Source organism: Trichomycterus rosablanca, chromosome 12 (assembly GCF_030014385.1).
Source record: "Trichomycterus rosablanca isolate fTriRos1 chromosome 12, fTriRos1.hap1, whole genome shotgun sequence".
NCBI lineage: Eukaryota > Metazoa > Chordata > Actinopteri > Siluriformes > Trichomycteridae > Trichomycterus > Trichomycterus rosablanca.
The window spans coordinates 21,409,378-21,430,797 of NC_085999.1; the positions used below are offsets into that span (position 1 = coordinate 21,409,378).

The 21,420-nt window shown below is 38.9% G+C and overlaps 1 protein-coding gene across 1 annotated transcript in view; it reads right to left on the minus strand.

Moving 5' to 3' along the window:
• Positions 1 to 21,420, minus strand: part of rnaseh2b (ribonuclease H2, subunit B) — a 40,640-nt gene that overhangs the window by 11,567 nt on the left and 7,653 nt on the right. The window contains exons 4-8 of the mRNA XM_063006132.1: positions 19,755 to 19,831; positions 18,444 to 18,558; positions 16,376 to 16,440; positions 14,573 to 14,678; positions 14,404 to 14,485 (exon numbers count right to left, since the gene is read on the minus strand). Of these exons, the coding sequence (XP_062862202.1) occupies positions 14,404 to 14,485; positions 14,573 to 14,678; positions 16,376 to 16,440; positions 18,444 to 18,558; positions 19,755 to 19,831 (445 nt within the window). The remainder of the gene's footprint in view (positions 1 to 14,403; positions 14,486 to 14,572; positions 14,679 to 16,375; positions 16,441 to 18,443; positions 18,559 to 19,754; positions 19,832 to 21,420) is intronic.

A 21,420-nucleotide genomic window follows, 5' to 3' on the forward strand; every position in this document is an offset into this window, starting at 1 on the left:
CTGCATAGCTACAGAATTTATTAATATTACAGAGTCTCTTCATTTTAAACAGTTTGTTTCGGGTCCCACTCGTTTAGGTGGTCATACTTTACACCTTGTTTTCTCTCTGGGGTTAGATATTGATCATATCAGGTGTGAAGATCTTTTGATTAGTGATCATAAATGTGTCTTTTTTAACCTGTCTGGAAATGTTGATCATTTTTGTCCTAAAAAAATGACACATTCTCGCATTATAACTCAGAAATCGATTGATCAATTTTTAATGGTTGTGATTTCTAGATAAATTGCAGTAATGCTGAGTTTTTAATGCAGTCTTTTAATAAACATTGTTCTTCAATACTGGGTAAAGTAGCTCCGGTAAAGGCCAGGTCTAAAGCCATCCATAACAGTGTTCCATGGATGACTGATGAGGTCCGCTCCTTAAGACGGAAGTGCCGTAGTTATGAACGGTTATGGAAGTCTACTGGGTTGGAAGTAGGGCTGGGCGATTTTCACGATTAATTCGGTTAATTCGCATGAACGTTTTCACCCGATGTTAGAACGTGACAATCGCGATTGTTTACACACTTTATATTTTAATTAAAATACCAATATGTCACGAAGCAGAAACTGACCAGACGCCCGCGGAATATAAATCAGGGAAAGTTTAATATAAAAAGGGCGAAAACAGTGTACAAAATCAAGTAGAGTCCAAAACCAGCGAAAACCAAAACAGTAAACGGAAGACAACAAGGATTATACACGGTAACGGTTAGATTCAGTAATAAGGAGCGCAAACACGATCGGCAAAACGAGACACAAACAGAAGAGTTTAATTAAGATTCACTGAATCAAACACCGCTGAACTGAATCAAAATACGGAGCCGATGAGCACGATCAGGATTGGCTGGAAAGTAACGAGTTACATTTACTCGCGTTACTGTAATTGAGTCGTTTTTTTTGTGTACTTGTACTTTTTAAAGTAGATTTTACAGCCTGTAATTTTACTTTTACTTAAGTAAGTTTTGTACTAAGAGTTGTAATTCGCTACATTTTAAATCACATCCGTTACTGAGTAAAAAAATCGCGTCTGGGAAACTGCTGCAGTGAATTCTGCGATAGAGAGTCGGATCTTTTGTCTCGGTTCCTTTTAAAGAGCCGTATTTATGTAACGACTCCCAAATGCGCAAATCGGTTTCTTTTATTTTGGCTTAAAGGGCAGTTCAATAGAATCGAATCATTCTACGACACATAATAGTGGTTAATACAGTTTGAAAGTTTTATGTGACTAAAATGACACATTACACATCCTTAAATGTTTAAAATGTTGTATCCACATACACATTTGGGGGAAATCACAAGAGGATAAAATCAAAGCTGAGCTGAGTGATCACTTGATGCCCCCCCCAATGTAGATACTGATACAGACTCACTCAGTGGTGGAAACAGCACAGTAAAGGCTCGTGTTCCTTTTAAGAAACCTGTAAAGAACTTTTTGTAGTTTTTTTCCTAATGTAAGGAGGTTCTGCTGAACATTATTTAAAATAAAAGTTGTTTGTGAGCTATTCTTAGATATAGATAGATAAGGATATAGATAATTTAGATCTATTTTGTCTTAATTATTGTGATATCGTTATTGTTATAAAGTTTTAGTCCCTTAAAAGAATAATTATATGTGGTGCTGTTACTATTTGTGCACTTCTGCAGCCTTTAATTACAATGCAAAAAAAGAAATTTGAGTCTTATTTTAATTGCATTATACAAGAACAAAAAAAAAAATCGAAATCGTAATCGACAATCGGGTATAATTTTAAAATAATCGAGATTTTTTTTTTGGTAAAATCGCCCAGCCCTAGTTGGAAGTACACCGCCTTTACTTAAAAGATCTTCGTCTTTCTGTTAATGATTTAGTAAAAGATGCCCGTTCTGCTTATTTTGCAAATCTAATTTTATCATCCAAGAGAAATCCTAAGATTTTGTTTGATACAATTAATACCATTGTTTCGCCACCAGTTACAACATTGTCATGTGTTTCTGTTGAGGATTGCAACAGATTTCTTTCTTTTTTTGTTGATAGCGTAATGGCTATTAGATCTAATATTCAGACGAGGTCGTATCTGTCTAATATTGGTCCTCCAGGTCTTTTTACTGCTTTGGATTCTTTCCAACCTATCGATTTAGATGAGTTGTTGAATGTTGTTGGGAAATTAAAGCCATCAACAAGCACCTTAGATGTGATGCCTTTTTCATTATTTTTAAGAGTTTTACTAAGTATAGGCCCCGCATTGTTAAATATAATCAATTCTTCACTGGCAACAGGGTGTGTACCTTCTTATTTTAAACATGCTATTGTTCAGCCATTAATGAAGAAACCCAATTTAGATCCTGCAGAGCTTAAAAATTTTAGACCTATATCTAAACTCCCATTTTTATCAAAAATTTTGGAGAAAGTGGTAGCTAACCAGCTCACTGCTTTTCTGGAGAAATATAATATTTTTGATAAGTATCAGTCAGGATTTCGAAAGGGACACTCAACGGAGACCGCTCTTTGAGGGTTTCCAATGATTTGTTAATGTATTCTGATGCAGGTGAATGTTCTGTTTTGGTTTTGCTTGGCCTTAGCTCTGCGTTTGATACTGTGGATCGTCAAATTTTGCTAGATAGGTTACGTGACTGGGTGGGCTTATCGGGCATAGCGCTGGATTGGTTTAAATCATATCTGACTGAGAGAAGTTTTGCTGTATCTATTGGAGATGTTGGGTCAGTTTCTGTTTCACTACTTTGTGGTGTTCCACAAGGATCAGTTTTGGGGCCACTGTTATTTTCTTTGTATTTGTTGCCTCTGGGACAGATTATTAATAGTTTTGATATTGCTTATCACTTATTTGCTGATGATATCCAATTATATTTTTCATTTAAACCTAATGAGTTGCATAATATAAGTAGACTCATGAACTGTGTGGGTGCTATTAAGGACTGGACAGCAAATAATTTTTTACAGCTCAATGCAGAAAAGACTGAGGTTATTTGACACACATGTTAAACAGCTGACTAGATCTTGTTTTTTTCATTTAAGAAATATAAGCAAATTGAGATCTATAGTTTCAAATGCTGACCTAGAGATGATTATACATGCTTTTATTTCATCTCGTATTGACTACTGCAATACCCTGTTTTCTGCTCTTAGTATGTCTGCTTGTGATCGGTTGCAGACAATACAGAATGCCGCTGCTAGATTACTTACGAGCTCAAATAGACGGTGTCACACAATCCCACTGTTAAGATCACTACACTGGCTTCCTGTGCAGTATAGGATCCAGTTTAAAATTTTGACTTTTACCTATAGAGTATTGCATGATCAGGCTCCGATGTATATATCAGAGCTACTCCACCCATATGTATCAGGGCGCTCTCTTAGGTCTAGCAAGCTGAACTTGCTGTCTGTCCCACGCTCCCGCTTAAAGACTAGTGGGGATCGCGCGTTTGAGGTCAACACTCCAAAATTATGGAATGCACTACCCAACTTTTTAAGATCTGTAGATTCTGTAGATTCTTTTAAAAAACAACTAAAGACTTATCTTTTCAAGCAGGCATTTGTATAATGTTGAATGAATTATTTATTTTATTTTTTTATTTTATTTTTTTATTCATTTATTCATTTAGTTTTTTTTTTTACTTTTTATTATTATTGTTTAATTTATTTTATGTTGTGTTTTATTATGTAGATAAGTGTATATATTTGCAATGTTTTTGTAAAGCACTTTGTGATTCTTAGCTGTGAAAAGTGCTATATAAATAAATTTTACTTTTACTTTACTTACTGCAATCACACTAATAACAATAATAATAATTAGACTAACAGATAAAAGTAAGATTGCATACTTCGGTCACACTAATAATAAGTCTAACAGATAATAGTGTGATTGCCTACTGCAGTCACACTAATAATAATAATAATCAGACTAATAGATGACAATAGTGTGATTGCCTAGTGCATAACAATAATAATAACGGATAACAAAAGAGAGATTGCCAACTGCAGTCACACGAATAATAAGACAAACAAATAATGGTGTGATTGCCTAATCATCATAAAAAAATTAGAGACCAATGGATAACAATAGTGTAATTGCATACTGCAGTCACACTAATAAAAATAATAACAGTAATGATTATAATAGGGGTGGGGCGACGCGTCAATTACAAAAATACGCAAAGATGGCCACGCCCACTAAAAACATAGATTTCTCTGGGGAAGCTGCGGCTAAAGAACTCTATCACGAGCATCTAAAGTTTAGGAGTGGTTTTCACAAAGATACAACAATGTGGTGCTCTGTAAACGTCGCAAAGTGAAGATGGTTTATTACAGCAGTACGACTTCTATGCACAAGCATTTAAAGCAAAAGCATCCCGGAGCGCATTTTCAACGTCACGTCAGCAAAACACACCGGTAAGTCTTGTTTACATTTACTTCTTCACCCTAGCATTATATATTAGGGTTATTAACACATGTAGCTACAGTGCTAATGTTAGTAGTAGTCGCTGTTAGTAGCTGATTCTTTGTCTTCATCACCCCATGTTAGTAAAATAAATTTACCAGTTAAGGTAATTTCTGCACCGTTGCTGTAGCAGTAATGTAATGTAGCACCGGGCGTTATGCAAGATGGTTATTCACCCATGTTATATTTTTCTGTTTACTTTAAATGGCGCGTTGGAGAAAGAGAAAAGTTTAAACTAACACTACAGCCTGTCGCTACAGCCTGTAAATCGTTTTATTTATTTTCTTTGCACTTCATCGATGTAAAAATACTAGGGCTGTCGAAGTTAACGCGATAATAACGCATTAACGCAATCTCAATTTAACGCGATTAAAAAAAATAGTGCCGTTAACACACTAATTACATTACGAGATTTTTTCACTTCTAAAACTAAAGCAATTCATTTTTCACCCACAGGAGACAGATTGAATTATTCTCACTGACCACGCTCACACGCACGTTTAATGTTATTTAGTTCCGTTTGACAAAAAAACCCCTTAAAAATAGAGCTAACAGTGAAGATAACCGGTTACAAAAGCAGCGACCGCTGTTTGTGTTCAATACTCTGTTCACAGTGTCGATACAAGTGATTCAGGAATCGATTCATTGTAAGCGCAGCGTAAGTTTCTTTTCTCAGTCATCTCTCCGTGTTTACTGTTATGATGAATGATGCGGTTGTAAATAAACACCAAATACTACAGAACATTCTGTGTGACTCGCTTACCTTATAAAGCTCAGGCTTAATTATACTGGTTATTACCACAGAGCGGGAGTCGACTCAGAGTCGTTTACGATTTACCGAGGTGAACCACGAACGTGCTGATAGAATCGGCTCAGATGGGATCGGACTGTATTATCTTTTTAAAGTAAATATTTCAATCAGCAGAATCGCATCGCATGTATGATGTGCACAACGTTAATGACGTGCGTTTATTAATGAACGTTTACGTTAGCTTGTCAGAAGCTTTCTCAATGATGTCTGTGCGGTGTTTTTTTTTTTTTACAATTAGTGATGGCAAGCAACTGTTCCACTGCACTATTTTACACTAAAAACTACACTATTCCATAATGCTCCAGATTGCATCATTCTAAATAGGTATCGGCGAGTACAAAAATACATGTACTCGTACTCGGTTGGGAAAAAATGGTATCGATGCATCCCTAGTGAAAACACACTCACTTCGTGTAGAAACGTCCATCAAACCATCGTCACGATAAAACCACAGAAAAGTCTGTTACAATAACTGCGCATCTGACATTTATACGAAGTCAAGGGTCTCTGCTAGATAGTATTACTGCCTAATATGTGAGTGAATAAAACTCCCTTACAGTTTTCTCTTGTCCCAGCAGTTTTTAACATCAGTACATTTAGCATAAAATATGTTCACCATTTTAATTGTAACATTTCACTTAAAAATCCTTGTTTTCTATAACATTTACACAGATTTTTTTTAATGCGATTAATCGCGATTAACTATGTAAAATTCTGAGATTAATCGCGATTAAAATTTTTAATCGTTTGACAGCCCTAAAAAATACATTTACCAGTGATTACCGTAACTACATGTTACACCAGAATGAAGTAATTCCCAGTTATAACCGTTTTAAGTGTAGTTTTTAAGTAGAACATTGATTCTATATTTCAGGTAAAGAGTTGCTGTGACATACAGTGATAAATTAAACTGTCACAGCCATTTTAATTTGAGGTCTAGTGTTTTTCTGATGAGACATCTGACAACACAGTAGTGATTATGCCCCCATCACTGTAATTCTGATATGCTTTATGTTTCTCTTTTTAAGGGTCAAGCAAAGAAGTGTGGAGGAAACAAGCTGGAATATGCAAAGAAAGAATTCCTGTTGTACTGCACATATGTATATGCATACAGTGCCTTGCAAAAGTATTCAGCCCCCTTGAACTTTTCAACCTTTTGCCACATTTCAGGCTTCAAACATAACGATATGAAATTGTAATTTTTTGTGAAGAATCAACAACAAGTGGGACACAATCGTGAAGTGGAACGAAATTTATTGGATATTTTAAACTTTTTTTAGAAATAAAAAACTGAAAAGTGGGGCGTGCAATATTATTCAGCCCCCTTGCGTTAATACTTTGTAGCGCCACCTTTTGCTGCGATTACAGCTGCAAGTCGCTTGGGGTATGTCTCTATCAGTTTTGCACATCGAGAGACAGAAATTTTTGCCCATTCTTTCTTGCAAAACAGCTCGAGCTTAGTGAGGTTGGATGGAGAGCGTTTGTGAACAGCAGTTTTCAGCTCTTTCCACAGATTCTCGATGGGATTCAGGTCTGGACTTTGACTTGGCCATTCTAACACCTGGATACGTTTATTTGTGAACCATTCCATTGTAGATTTTGCTTTATGTTTTGGATCATTGTCTTGTTGGAAGATAAATCTCCGTCCCAGTCTCAGGTCTTTTGCAGACTGCAACAGGTTTTCCTCCAGAATGGTCCTGTATTTGGCTCCATCCATCTTCCCATCAATTTTAACCATCTTCCCTGTCCCTGCTGAAGAAAAGCAGGCCCAAACCATGATGCTGCCACCACCATGTTTGACAGTGGGGATGGTGTGTTCAGGGTGATGAGCTGTGTTGCTTTTACGCCAAACATAACGTTTTGCATTGTGGCCAAAAAGTTCGATTTTGGTTTCATCTGACCAGAGCACCTTCTTCCACATGTTTGGTGTGTCTCCCAGGTGACTTTTTATAGATATCTTTGAGAAATGGCTTTCTTCTTGCCACTCTTCCATAAAGGCCAGATTTGTGCAGTGTACGACTGATTGTGTCCTATGGACAGAGTCTCCCACCTCAGCTGTAGATCTCTGCAGTTCATTCAGAGTGATCATGGGCCTCTTGGCTGCATCTCTGATCAGTCTTCTCCTTGTTTGAGCTGAAAGTTTAGAGGGACGGCCGGGTCTTGGTAGATTTGCAGTGGTCTGATACTCCTTCCATTTCAATATGATCGCTTGCACAGTGCTCCTTGAGATGTTTAAAGCTTGGGAAATCTTTTTGTATCCAAATCCGGCTTTAATCTTCTCCACAACAGTATCTCGGACCTGCCTGGTGTGTTCCTTGGTCTTCATGATGCTCTCTGCGCTTTAAACAGAACTCTGAGACTATCACAGAGCAGGTGCATTTATACGGAGACTTGATTACACACAGGTGGATTCTATTTATCACCATCAGTCATTTAGGTCAACATTGGATCATTCAGAGATCCTCACTGAACTTCTGGAGTGAGTTTGCTGCACTGAAAGTAAAGGGGCTGAATAATATTGCACGCCCCACTTTTTAGTTTTTTATTTCTAAAAAAAGTTTAAAATATCCAATAAATTTCGTTCCACTTCACGATTGTGTCCCACTTGTTGTTGATTCTTCACAAAAAATTACAATTTCATATCGTTATGTTTGAAGCCTGAAATGTGGCAAAAGGTTGAAAAGTTCAAGGGGGCTGAATACTTTTGCAAGGCACTGTATATTACAAATAAAGGCATTCTACGTATATTACTTTACTTGAATTTTACAAGCTCTTCCTTTATTATTATGGGAGATTTAATGTTTGACAATAAAGGTACCTATTACTGCAGCTATTTTTTGCAGAATACTGCCCTGAAGTGCATATTGTGTTAAGAGAAGATTAGAGAAAATATTGAAACATTAAAATGAATTCTGTTTTTCATTATTTTATGTTAGCGCACACATAAAACCCTTTAAAATAAGCAGTAAATAAGTTTAGACTAATCGATTAATCAACAAAAAAAAATGGTTAGATTAATCGATAAGAAAATAAGGTGAAGCCCTAAATTATAATAATAATAAGACTAACAAAATAAGAAAATATTGTCATCCGTTAGTCTTATTATTATAATAAATATTCTTACAATTATTATTAGTAGTAGTGATTGCACTTGTCAATCTCTATTGTTTGCAGTCTTTTTACTTTTATTATTATTATTATTATTATGAGCAAAAGCTTTACACCCCTACCAACTACATGCTTACACACACACAGTCACCTGCATGACCAAAAGTATTCGGACATGACCAACTGCATGACCAAAAGTATTCAGACGCCACCAACTGCATGCTTGCACAGACACAAACTTACCTGTCTGAGCAAAAGTATTTTTTGTCCTATTCACTTCCATTCATTTTTTGAATTTTCGAGATAATGACGCCATTCCAACTCTAAATTGTCCTTACCGTTGATGAAACCGCGGCCTGTATTCAGCTTTTCAAAATGCATACCCATTCACCTGCCACACATGTTTTTGTACCCCGTTTTGCCCCATTCACTTCCATTAATTTTTTAAAAGGCAGGTTAATCTACTGATGTGCTAAAATGAAAGCATAGACACAGACACCTGTCTGAGCAAAAGTATTCACACCACTACAAAGTACTAAATTATTTGGAAGTCACCGGCTGCATTACCAAAAGTATTCGGACACCACCAACTGCATATCCAAAAGTATTCTGACCACTGCTGAGCTGCACACACACACAATAGTTATTATTATTCCAGCGCTTTACGTCCAACTTTCTTTGTCCACAATTTTCGAGATATAAATGCCATTCCTACTCTAAAACACCTTTCTCGTTGATGACACCATGGCTTGTATACAGCTTTTGGTTACCCGCACCCGTTCACCTGCCACGCCATGTTTTTTTCCCCCTTTTTGGTCCCATTCACTTCTTTTCATTTTTTTAAAGGCACATTGATCAATTGTACTTCTGCTCAACCAACAAACATTGCTTCTGATGTATTATATCAGGGCACAAATTCAAATTCATTGTTTCGTTTTTCATTTTTTCCACCAGTCCTCTTTCCTCCCATTCACTACTATTAATTTTGGCCCTAGGAAAAACACAAATCTTTCCTTTATCTGACAGCCTCCAAAGTGTATGTGCACATTTAGTGCAATTCATCAACGTCTAATCTACAAACATTTTGACCCCCTCGTCCATTGTTACTTTTATTCATCCCTCCATCCCCTCATTCATTCCTTCATTTACCCTAGCAACCACCTAAAATATCTTAGCAATCTCACACAAACACCTGTCTGTGCAAATGTATTTAGACCCCCACTACTACATGCTTGCTCACACACACACACAATCACCTGTCTGAGAAAAAGTATTTGCACCTTAACCAGCTGCGCACCTGCACTCACAATAAAACATATCTCAACAAACGTTTTCACACTCCTCTCCCCACATACAGTGTATCACAAAAGTGAGTACACCCCTCACATTTCTGCAGATATTTTAGTATATCTTTTCATGGGACAACACTGACAAAATGACACTTTGACACAATGAAAAGTAGTCTGTGTGCAGCTTATATAACAGTGTAAATTTATTCTTCCCTCAAAATAACTCAATATACAGCCATTAATGTCTAAACCACCGGCAACAAAAGTGAGTACACCCCTTAGTGAAAGTCCCTGAAGTGTCAATATTTTGTGTGGCCACCATTATTTCCCAGAACTGCCTTAACTCTCCTGGGCATGGAGTTTACCAGAGCTTCACAGGTTGCCACTGGAATGCTTTTCCACTCCTCCATGACGACATCACGGAGCTGGCGGATATTCGAGACTTGCGCTCCTCCACCTTCCGCTTGAGGATGCCCCAACGATGTTCTATTGGGTTTAGGTCTGGAGACATGCTTGGCCAGTCCATCACCTTTACCCTCAGCCTCTTCAATAAAGCAGTGGTCATCTTAGAGGTGTGTTTGGGCATTATCATGCTGGAACACTGCCCTGCGACCCAGTTTCTGGAAGGAGAGGATCATGCTCTGCTTCAGTATTTCACAGTACATATTGGAGTTCATGTGTCCCTCAATGAAATGTAACTCCCCAACACCTGCTGCACTCATGCAGCCCCAGACCAAGGCATTCCCACCACCATGCTTGACTGTAGGCATGACACACTTATCTTTGTACTCCTCACCTGATTGCCGCCACACATGCTTGAGACCATCTGAACCAAACAAATTAATCTTGGTCTCATCAGACCATAGGACATGGTTCCAGTAATCCATGTCCTTTGTTGACATGTCTTCAGCAAACTGTTTGCGGGCTTTCTTGTGTAGAGACTTCAGAAGAGGCTTCCTTCTGGGGTGACAGCCATGCAGACCAATTTGATGTAGTGTGCGGCGTATGGTCTGAGCACTGACAGGCTGACCCCCCACCTTTTCAATCTCCGCAGCAATGCTGACAGCACTCCTGCGCCTATCTTTCAAAGACAGCAGTTGGATGTGACGCTGAGCACGTGCACTCAGCTTCTTTGGACGACCAACGCGAGGTCTGTTCTGAGTGGACCCTGCTCTTTTAAAACGCTGGATGATCTTGACCACTGTGCTGCAGCTCAGTTTCAGGGTGTTGGCAATCTTCTTGTAGCCTTGGCCATCTTCATGTAGCGCAACAATTCGTCTTTTAAGATCCTCAGAGAGTTCTTTGCCATGAGGTGCCATGTTGGAACTTTCAGTGACCAGTATGAGAGAGTGTGAGAGCTGTACTACTAAATTGAACACACCTGCTCCCTATGCACACCTGAGACCTAGTAACACTAACAAATCACATGACATTTTGGAGGGAAAATGACAAGCAGTGCTCAATTTGGACATTTAGGGGTGTAGTCTCTTAGGGGTGTACTCACTTTTGTTGCCGGTGGTTTAGACATTAATGGCTGTATATTGAGTTATTTTGAGGGAAGAATAAATTTACACTGTTATATAAGCTGCACACAGACTACTTTTCATTGTGTCAAAGTGTCATTTTGTCAGTGTTGTCCCATGAAAAGATATACTAAAATATCTGCAGAAATGTGAGGGGTGTACTCACTTTTGTGATACACTGTACATACTTGAATACACCCTAGCGACCAAACAAAACAAAACACTACAACAACCACCACAAAAATGCACCCTAGCAACCACCTGAAACACCTTAGCAACTATCTGGCAACTACGTACAAACCCCAGTACACCTTGGCAATCATGAGGCTACATATTAGCAGCAACATAACCACACTCTAGCAATCAACTTGTTACTACAGCAACCGCCTAGGAATACCTTTTCATAGATCCTACTAGCCACCAAGCAACACCTTAACAACCACTTAGCAAAAGCTTAGCAACCTCAGTGGCAACTGCGTAGCAAACTTTTAGCAACCACCCAGCAACACTTAGCAAGTTAGTAATTAAACCACTACAATAGCAACGGCCTAGCAACCACTTGGTATTATCTTAGTAACTGCCAAGTAACTCTTAACAACCAGTCAGTTGCCATAGTAACCATCTAGCTAAACCTTAGCAAACCTTAACAACTAACAAGTACACTTTTGCTAACACCTAGCAAAACATTACCAACTGCAAAGCATGCTTGTGTGCTTGCAAACACACCTGTCTGAGAAAAAGTATTAGCACCCCCACTAAATAAACCCCTGCGCACACACACAATCACCTATCTTAGCGAAAGTGTTCACACCCCTACCAAATACATAGTTGCACACACACACTATCACATATCTCACCAAAAGTATTTAACTCCCACATGCTCACATACTCTACCACTGCTAAGTTGCAATCACACTTCACAGAATCACAGAAAATGCACCTCCCTAGTGATAAATGTGATTGCAGTTTGTTTGTTTGTTTATTAAGATTTTAATGTCATGTTTTACACGTTTGGTTACATTCATGACAGAAACGGTAGTTACTCATTACAGAAGGTTCATCAGTTCACACAATGTTATATCAAACACAGTCATGGACAATTTTGTATCTCCAATTTACCTCACTTGCATGTCTTTGGACTGTGGGAGGAAACCGGGGATCAAACCCAGGATCATCTTGCTGTGAGGCGACATTGCTACCCACTTAGGCAACATTCCTCCCAATGTGATTGCAGTAGACAATCATACATTGTTATCCGCTAGTCTTATTATTATTATTATTCCACCTGTCTTTTGTTCGGCTCTCCTTATCTGCAATTTTCGAGATATCAACGCCAATCCAGCTCTAAAATGTCCACCACATGGATGACACCATGGGTTGTATACAGCTTTTGGATATGCGCACCTGTTCACCCGCCATGCCCTGACCTGCCCTCCTCCATTTCTCCTTTTATTCATGCCTTCTTCCTCCCATTCACGCCTTTATTTACCTAAGCACCCACCTAAAATACACAAACACCTGTCTGAAAAAAGTATTCACACCCTTACCAACTGCCTGCTTGCACACAAAACTATTCACAACTCTCACCAATTATGTGTTTGCATACACACAATCTCCTATCTGAGCAAAAACATTTACACCCCTTCCCCCACATACATACTTGCACACACTCTACCAACCACCATAACAACCACCTAGCAACAGCTTAGCAACCTCTGTACACCTGGGCAACTGTGTAGCAAAACATTAGCAACAACACAGCATGTTAGCAATTAACTCGCTACCATTGCAACCACCTAGCAACACCCTAGCAACCACCTTGCATAATCTTAGCGACTGCCAAGCAACTATTTAACAACAAACTGTTACCATAGCAACCATCAAACTGTACTTCAGCAACCAGCGAATACACCTTGGCAAACACTTAGCAACATATGCTAAGTGTGTTAACACATGCTTGCACACACACTCACTTGACTGAGCAAAAGTATTCATATTGGTTCAGGCTGGTTCTGTGCTGGGTTTTGCTCTGGAGCCCCTAGAGCTGGTTATTGAGCAGAGAATTTTGCACAAGCTGCTCAACGTAATGGACAATACCTCACATCCGTTACACAACCTACTGATTAAACAGCAAAGTGCCTTTAGTGGAAGGTTCCGCCAACTTCGCTGCAACAAAGAGAGCTATAGGAAGTCATTTCTGCCCACAGCTGTGGCAACCTATAATAACTCTCACTTGTGCAAGAGAAGGATGCAGAACCTATAACACCCACGAAAGACAATTAAACTTACAATTTTGCACATGGTTTTATTTGCACAGTTTTAAATTGCACAACGTCTGTAACTGCACCTTTAGGCCCCCCCCCCCTTTTTAGTTTCTTTTGTTCTTGTCCTGTTAGATGTTTTTATATTCTTATTTTTTATATTATTATATTTTATTTTCTTTATATATATTTTTTTAGATTTTATATCTTACTTGTATTTACATTTGTCTTAATTTTTTGATTCTTTCATTTACCTCATTGTAAAGTCATTGTGTGATGTTTTTTGTAATAACTGTTATTGCTGCTGCGACACCACAATTTCCCTTCGGGGATTAATAAAGTACTCAATCAATCAATATCCCCACCAATAACACACTTGCACACACATCATCACATAACTCACAAAAAGTATTCAACCCTCACATAATATACCACTGCTGAGCTGCAATCACACACACATTTTCGTCAAGAAAAGCATATCTCTAGTTGCTTACGGCAATCACACTAATAATTATAATAATAACACTAACTGGGAACAAAAGTGTGACTGTCTACTGCAATCACACTAATAAGCCTAAGCGATAACAATATTGTTAATACTAATAAAATATTGCCAGACCAACAGCAATATTCCAATTAATCTGAACAAAAACATTATGCAACATGACATTTTAGGTCACCTCAGCCAGTCCCTTGCCATAGCTATACAACTCTGTGCCTTTTTCAAATCATCCACCATTCTATCCACCAACTGCTTTTGACGAAATCATTGCATCTACTGTCTTTATCAGTCTTGATCATTTGAAACAAGTGTCATTAACAACCATTACAAATACACATCCACTAGGCTTCATTATTTAATGTTGCACATAAGTATACAAAAGAGAACAAGATTTGGCTGTACAGTGTGCATGTATATATGTATAGACTTACTGCAAATGCTTGTAAAGATGTTTGCTCAGCTCTTCACTGATATACTCTGAGATAAGTCCATAAGCATAGCATAAGTAATCTTCTGCAAAAACAACAAATGTATTTTAAGCATACGCAATGCATGCACACAAACACACACACACACACACACACACACACAAAGTCTTACCATCAGTGACATCTGTTTCTTGTTTAACTCTGACATATGTTGTGGATTTTACCCCTCCGCCTACACAAATATCACTCTTTTTCAGTCCACTCACTGTGTTCAAGACCTAGAAAGACAATACAATACATAATAATATAGTTTGAGTTTTTTTTGTACCTAAATGAACACAAAAAGTTTCATTTTTCATTTTAATTGAATTAATTTAATATAACTAATTTAATTAATTTAACACATTATTTAAGAGTCACCATCATTATTAAAAGGATAATTAACTGATTACAACTGTGCCTTTGTTGGCAGGTGGTGGTATGCAACAAGGCTGGGTAAAATCTAACCTCTGTAAAAATCCAAACTTGGATTTAGGCTTGGGTATTGTTTGTATTTTTGCAATTATAATTTGGCTACTGCTTAAAAATTCCCTGTTCTAATTCCAAAACAGTAAAAAAAAAAAAAATGCTTAGATACTAAAAATATTAAACTGTGACATATCCATGTAATCTCTGAGAAAAGTCCTTCCGAGCAGCAACAGGTAAAATTGATGGAACTAAAGTGTATGCAGTACAGAAAGCACAGCTGCCTGCAACCAAATAAGCAAAGTCAATACATAAAACATGAGCTGAGTAAATGTTCTTGTTAAGGAAAATCAGCATTTCTGTTTTTGGTTATCACTCCTGCTGTTGTTTTGTTTTATAAAGCGAAGCTGCACATTTAACCATGGTCCACATTGCACACTGTCTTAAAGTGAGCCATGCACACTACTTGATGCATGATATAGAAACATAGACAGGTCCTTGCAGACAGGTATCCATTGTTTAGAATAATAAAGTGTTATTGCATTTAGGAACCGACAAGCAGAAACTAAAGTTAGTTTGTACCTGCTGTTTGCCATTTTGTAGTCGATTCTAAATTGGAACTGAGTTTCAGTTGCCAACCCTACTTGCATTGTGTTGGGAAGGCTTACATGCAGTCACAATGGGTATCTGCCAACAGTGGTTTTTAAGACACACAGAACAAAAAAAAGACTATGATGTCTTTAAAGACCAACAAAAAAGCTACTGTGACTTAAATTGCACATGATTTTAATAATGTGTTATAGGGAAAATGTGTTTTTATTACAGAATGACTATCAAATTTAAAACTAAAATCTGCTGTAGTCATAATGGTATTAGTGAAACAATGTAAAATTTCTCATTTTATTCATCAGACAATATTTACTATATGGACAAAAGTATTGAGACACCCATTCCACGATGCTGAGTGCATTATCAGGGGTTAGTCTGTTCTAAGTAAAAACGACATTGAAGAAAGCTGATCCATCAGTGCAGCCAACACTGATAACAGCAGTGATATAGCATGATTGCCACAACAAAAGCTAACAAGAGTAATACATCAAATTATATGATTTCAACTTTGCAGCAACAGTTTGGGGATGGCCCTTTCCTGTGCACAAAGCAAGGTCTACAAAGACATAAAGACACGCTTGGTTTAAAAAAACTCCAGAGGTCTTCACAGGGCCCTGGCCAATTGAACAGCTTTAAAATCATGAATCATCATTTGACGCTTTCTTGACAAACATCAGTGCCCAGTCATCCACATTTTCTTGACTGAATGAGCACCAATTCCTAGACATACTTCAAAGTCTTGTGAGAAGGCTTTTCAAACAAGTGGCTGTTTTAATAGCTGAAAGAATCTCACAGGAATCACTTTATTTTAACACCATTTGTTTTTGAAATGGGATAGCCAACAAGCTCATGGTCAAGTGCCCAAATGCATTTAGCCATACAGTGTAATTTTAAACCAAACCTTTTTCTTTAGCCACTCCATGCTCTTCTCTTTGTTGTATCTGTGGAACTCCTGACTACCCACCTCTAGAACAAAAATGAAAAAAAAGTTATTAAAACTAACTAACTAGTAATAGAGCCCAGACCTGAATCCAAAAGAACATCTGTGGCAGGAGCTGAAAATGGCTGTGTACCAACGCTTACCATCCAACCTGACAGAGCCAAGAGGAACGGGCAAAAATATCCAGAAACAACTGGGCTAACCTCGTAGCTTCTTTCCCAAGATGCCTTGAAGCTGTAAATGCTGCCAAAAGTGCATCAATCAAGTATTAGGCTAAGGGTGTGGATATGTAACCCCTAAATAAACGATTTTGTAAGTAAAATAAAATTGCATATTTTTTAAACCCTGTTTTCACTTCGTAATTATTGGCAATTGTGTGTAGGTGTTTAAGGCAAAAAAAGAACTCAATCTATAATACACTGCCTGGCCAAAAAAAAGGTCACCACCTGGATTTAACTAAGCAAATAGGTAAGAGCCTCCCATTGGATAATTACTGCATGGGTGATTATGTTTCAGCTGGTAACAAGTTATTTAACCCAAACTGATGCAGTAAGTAGCTTCTCATTTGTTAAACAACCATGGGCGCATCAGGGTAAGAAGAGAAGGGGCTGAAGTGATGCACCCATCATGCCTAGTGCCTACCTTACAAGCCTGTGGGGGCAGTGCTATGATCTGGGGTTGCTGCAGTTGGTCAGGTCTAGGTTCAGCAACGTTATGTGCCCAAAGAATGAGGTCAGCTGACTACCTGAATATACTGACCAGGTTATTCCATCAATGGATTTTTTTCTTCCCTCCATGGCATGGGCATATTCCAAGATAACAATGCCAGGATTCATTGGGCTCAAATTGCAAAAGAGTGGTTCAGGGAGCATGAGACATCATTTTCACACATGGATTGGCCACCACCTGTCCAGACCTGAACCCCATTGAGAATCTTTGGGATGTGCTGGAGAAGACTTTGTGCAGTGGTCAAAATCTCCCATCATCAATACAAGATCTTGGGGAAAAATTAATGCAACTCTGGACAGAAAAAAATGTTGTGACATTGCAGAAGCTTGTGGAAACGATGCCACAGCAAATGTGTGCCGTAATCAAAGCTAAAGGCAATCCAATGAAATATTAGAGTGTGCGACCTTTTTTTTTTGGCCAGGCAGTATATAATGAGTCTGTAATAAACTTGACTTGACTGTATATGTTTTCAGTCTTATGGTGTGTCCATCTGAAATTGTCTATTCTACATCTAGTGTAGATAACTTGGTCTGTACATTTTCCATAATGTATTTTTGGTATATTTCTGGGGTTTATAAAGGGGTTTGATGTCCGTTGGTGGAAGTTTAAGGTTGATGATTTTTTTCTTGAGTAGAGTTCTTTCTTTTGCCACCTAGTCAGCTTTTGTATTTCCTGATATTCTGTAATGCCCAGGTATCCAGCATAGTCTAATATCAAACTTTTTGTCTGTGAGTTTTGGTGCTCTGTATTTTGATTATTGTGGGGTGCTTGGCTGTGGGTGTTTAGTACCTGAAAGCATGATTTGGAGTCTGTACATCAAATTGTTGCGTTTGTTCATTAGTCTTGCATAATGTAGTGCCATAAGAAGGGCATACGCTACTGCAGAAAATACAGAGGTAAAGACAGGTAGGTTTGTTTTTCCCTTGTGTTGATCTGTGGTGAGGGCTTGGTTGGCTGTTTTAGATCTGTCAGTATACATGGGCAGGTGGGAGGGGTATTTTCCCTGATTTGTTTGGATATGTTTAGATTTTTAATTTAGGCAATGTCTAGAATAATATTTGGACTCCTGAAATCCCATGGTGGAATAGTTGTAGTGGTTGTCTGTGCTATTGCAGCTGGATGTAGGTTTATGTCTTATATGTTGCTTTATTCATATCCCCCGAGGTTTTACTGTGCTCGATTTGTTTTGGTATAGGATTTGATGGCTTGGTAAGGTGATTATTTTGTACAATGGCTTTTTCTGATTATTTATTGATCAAATGTGAATGAGACTGCAATTGCTCTATGTGCATACACACACCTTTTTTATCTGCCACATGATGAAGTGTGTCCAACGCTTGCATGCATTTCAGCAACGCAATGCATCCTGGGTATTCTTCATCCATCACCATCTGCTGGAGTGGCTTGAACTTTCCCTGTCAACATGGTTATCACAATCCTAAACCTCATTTTGCCTCACAATATTATACAAAATGCTCTGGGAAAAAAACTAAGAGACCACTTAAAGATTTTCCTAAATGAAAGGCAACAATTCCATTTCAGTGCTTACATTACATTTCCAGCATTTTGCAGACACTTTTATACTTTGTATTTGAATCTTTTTAAAACAGACATTATCTGCTGCTTTTCAAAATATTCTAGCCTACTACACATTGCCAAACAGGTTCTATTCAAGTGCTGTAAACCGACCAGGCATAACATTATGACCACTGACAGGTGAAGTGAATAACACTGATTATCTCTTCATCACGGCACCTGTTAGTGGGTAAGATATATTAGACAGCAAGTGAACATTTTATCCTTAAAGTTGATGTACTAGAAGCAGGAAAAATGGACAAGCGTAAGGATTTGAGTGAGTTTGACAAGGGCCAAATTGTGATGGCTAGATGACTGGGTCAGAGCTCTAAAACTGCAGCTCTTGTGGGGTGTTCCCAGTCTGCAGTGGTCAGTATCTATCAAAAGTGGTCCAAAAAAGGAACAGTGGTAAACCGGCGACAGGGCCAAGGCTCATTGATGCACGTGGGGAGTGAAGGCTGGCCCGTGTGGTCCGATCCAACAGACGAGCAACTGTAGCTCAAATTGCTGAAGAAGTTGATGCTGGTCCTGATAGAAAGGTGTCAGAATACACATGCATCACAGTTTATTGCGTATGGGGCTGCATAGCCACAGAACAGTCAGGGTGCCAACAATGGGCATGTGAGCATCGGAACTGGACCACGAAGCAATGGAAGAAGGTGGCCAGGTCTGATGAATCACGTTTTCTTTTTTATCACATGGATGGCTGGGTGCATGTGCGTCGCTTACCTGGGGAACACATGGCACCAGGATGCAATATGGGAAGAAGGCAAGCCAGCAGTGGCAGTGTGATGCTTTGGGGAATGTTCTGCTGGAAACCTTGGCAGCAAAAGAAGACCAACACAATATGAGGAAGGTGGTCATAATGTTATGCCTGATCGGTGTAAATATAACAGGTCTCGCAGTAATTATGCCTGGGTATAGCTAGTAAAATTAAACTGAAATATACAGTATATATATGTGGACATTTTGCTACCCAGAGCACCTTTTTTGGATACCATTGTAACACTGTTAAAGTACTGCTAAAAATATTTACATCCATTGCTGCATTCTGCAGGTATGGCAACAACAGAAAAAGTGGATCCACTGGCGTCACAAACAGCAGTCTGCCATCTATAAATACAAACAAATTCACACATACAAGTCAAAAGTCCATTCAAATTGGATTAGGTAATTAACAACATACAGTGTATCACAAAAGTGAGTACACCCCTCACATTTCTGCAAATATTTTATTATATCTTTTCATGGGACAAAACTATAGAACTAAAACTTGGATATAACTTACAGTATTCAGTGTACAACTTGTATAGCAGTGTAGATTTACTGTCTTCTGAAAATAACTCAACACACAGCCATTAATGTCTAAATGGCTGGCAACATAAGTGAGTACACCCCACAGTGAACATGTCCAAATTGTGCCCAAAGTGTCAATATTTTGTGTGACCACCATTATTATCCAGCACTGCCTTAACCCTCCTGGGCATGGAATTCACCAAAGCTGCACAGGTTGCTACTGGAATCCTCTTCCACTCCTCCATGATGACATCATGGAGCTGGTGGATGTTAGACACCTTGAACTCCTCCACCTTCCACTTGAGGATGCGCCACAGGTGCTCAATTGGGTTTAGTCCATCACCTTTACCTTCAGCTTCCTCAGCAAGGCAGTTGTCATCTTGGAGGTTGTGTTTGGGGTCGTTATCCTGTTGGAAAACTGCCATGAGGCCCAGTTTTCGAAGGGAGGGGATCATGCTCTGTTTCAGAATGTCACAGTACATGTTGGAATTCATGTTTCCCTCAATGAACTGCAGCTCCCCAGTGCCAGCAACACTCATGCAGCCCAAGACCATGATGCTACCACCACCATGCTTGACTGTAGGCAAGATACAGTTGTCTTGGTACTTCTCACCAGGGCGCCGGCACACATGCTGGACACCATCTGCGCCAAACAAGTTTATCTTGGTCTCGTCAGACCACAGGGCATTCCAGTAATCCATGTTCTTGGACTGCTTGTCTTCAGCAAACTGTTTGCGGGCTTTCTTGTGCGTCAGCTTCCTTCTGGGATGACGACCATGCAGACCAAGTTGATGCAGTGTGCGGCGTATGGTCTGAGCACTGACAGGTTGACCTCCCACGTCTTCAACCTCTGCAGCAATGCTGGCAGCACTCATGTGTCTATTTTCTAAAGCCAACCTCTGGATATGACGCCGAACACGTGGACTCAACTTCTTTGGTCGACCCTGGCGAAGCCTGTTCCGAGTGGAACCTGTCCTGGAAAACCGCTGTATGACCTTGGCCACCATGCTGTAGCTCAGTTTCAGGGTGTTAGCAATCTTCTTATAGCCCAGGCCATCTTTGTGGAGAGCAACAATTCTATTTCTCACATCCTCAGAGAGTTCTTTGCCATGAGGTGCCATGTTGAATATCCAGTGGCCAGTATGAGAGAATTGTACCCAAAACACCTAATTTAACAGCCCTGCTCCCCATTTACACCTGGGACCTTGACACATGACACCAGGGAGGGACAACAACACATTTGGGCACAATTTGGACATGTTCACTGTGGGGTGTACTCACTTATGTTGCCAGCTATTTAGACATTAATGGCTGTGTGTTGAGTTATTTTCAGAAGACAGTAAATCTACACTGCTATACAAGCTGTACACTGACTACTCTAAGTTATTTCCAAGTTTCATGTCTAT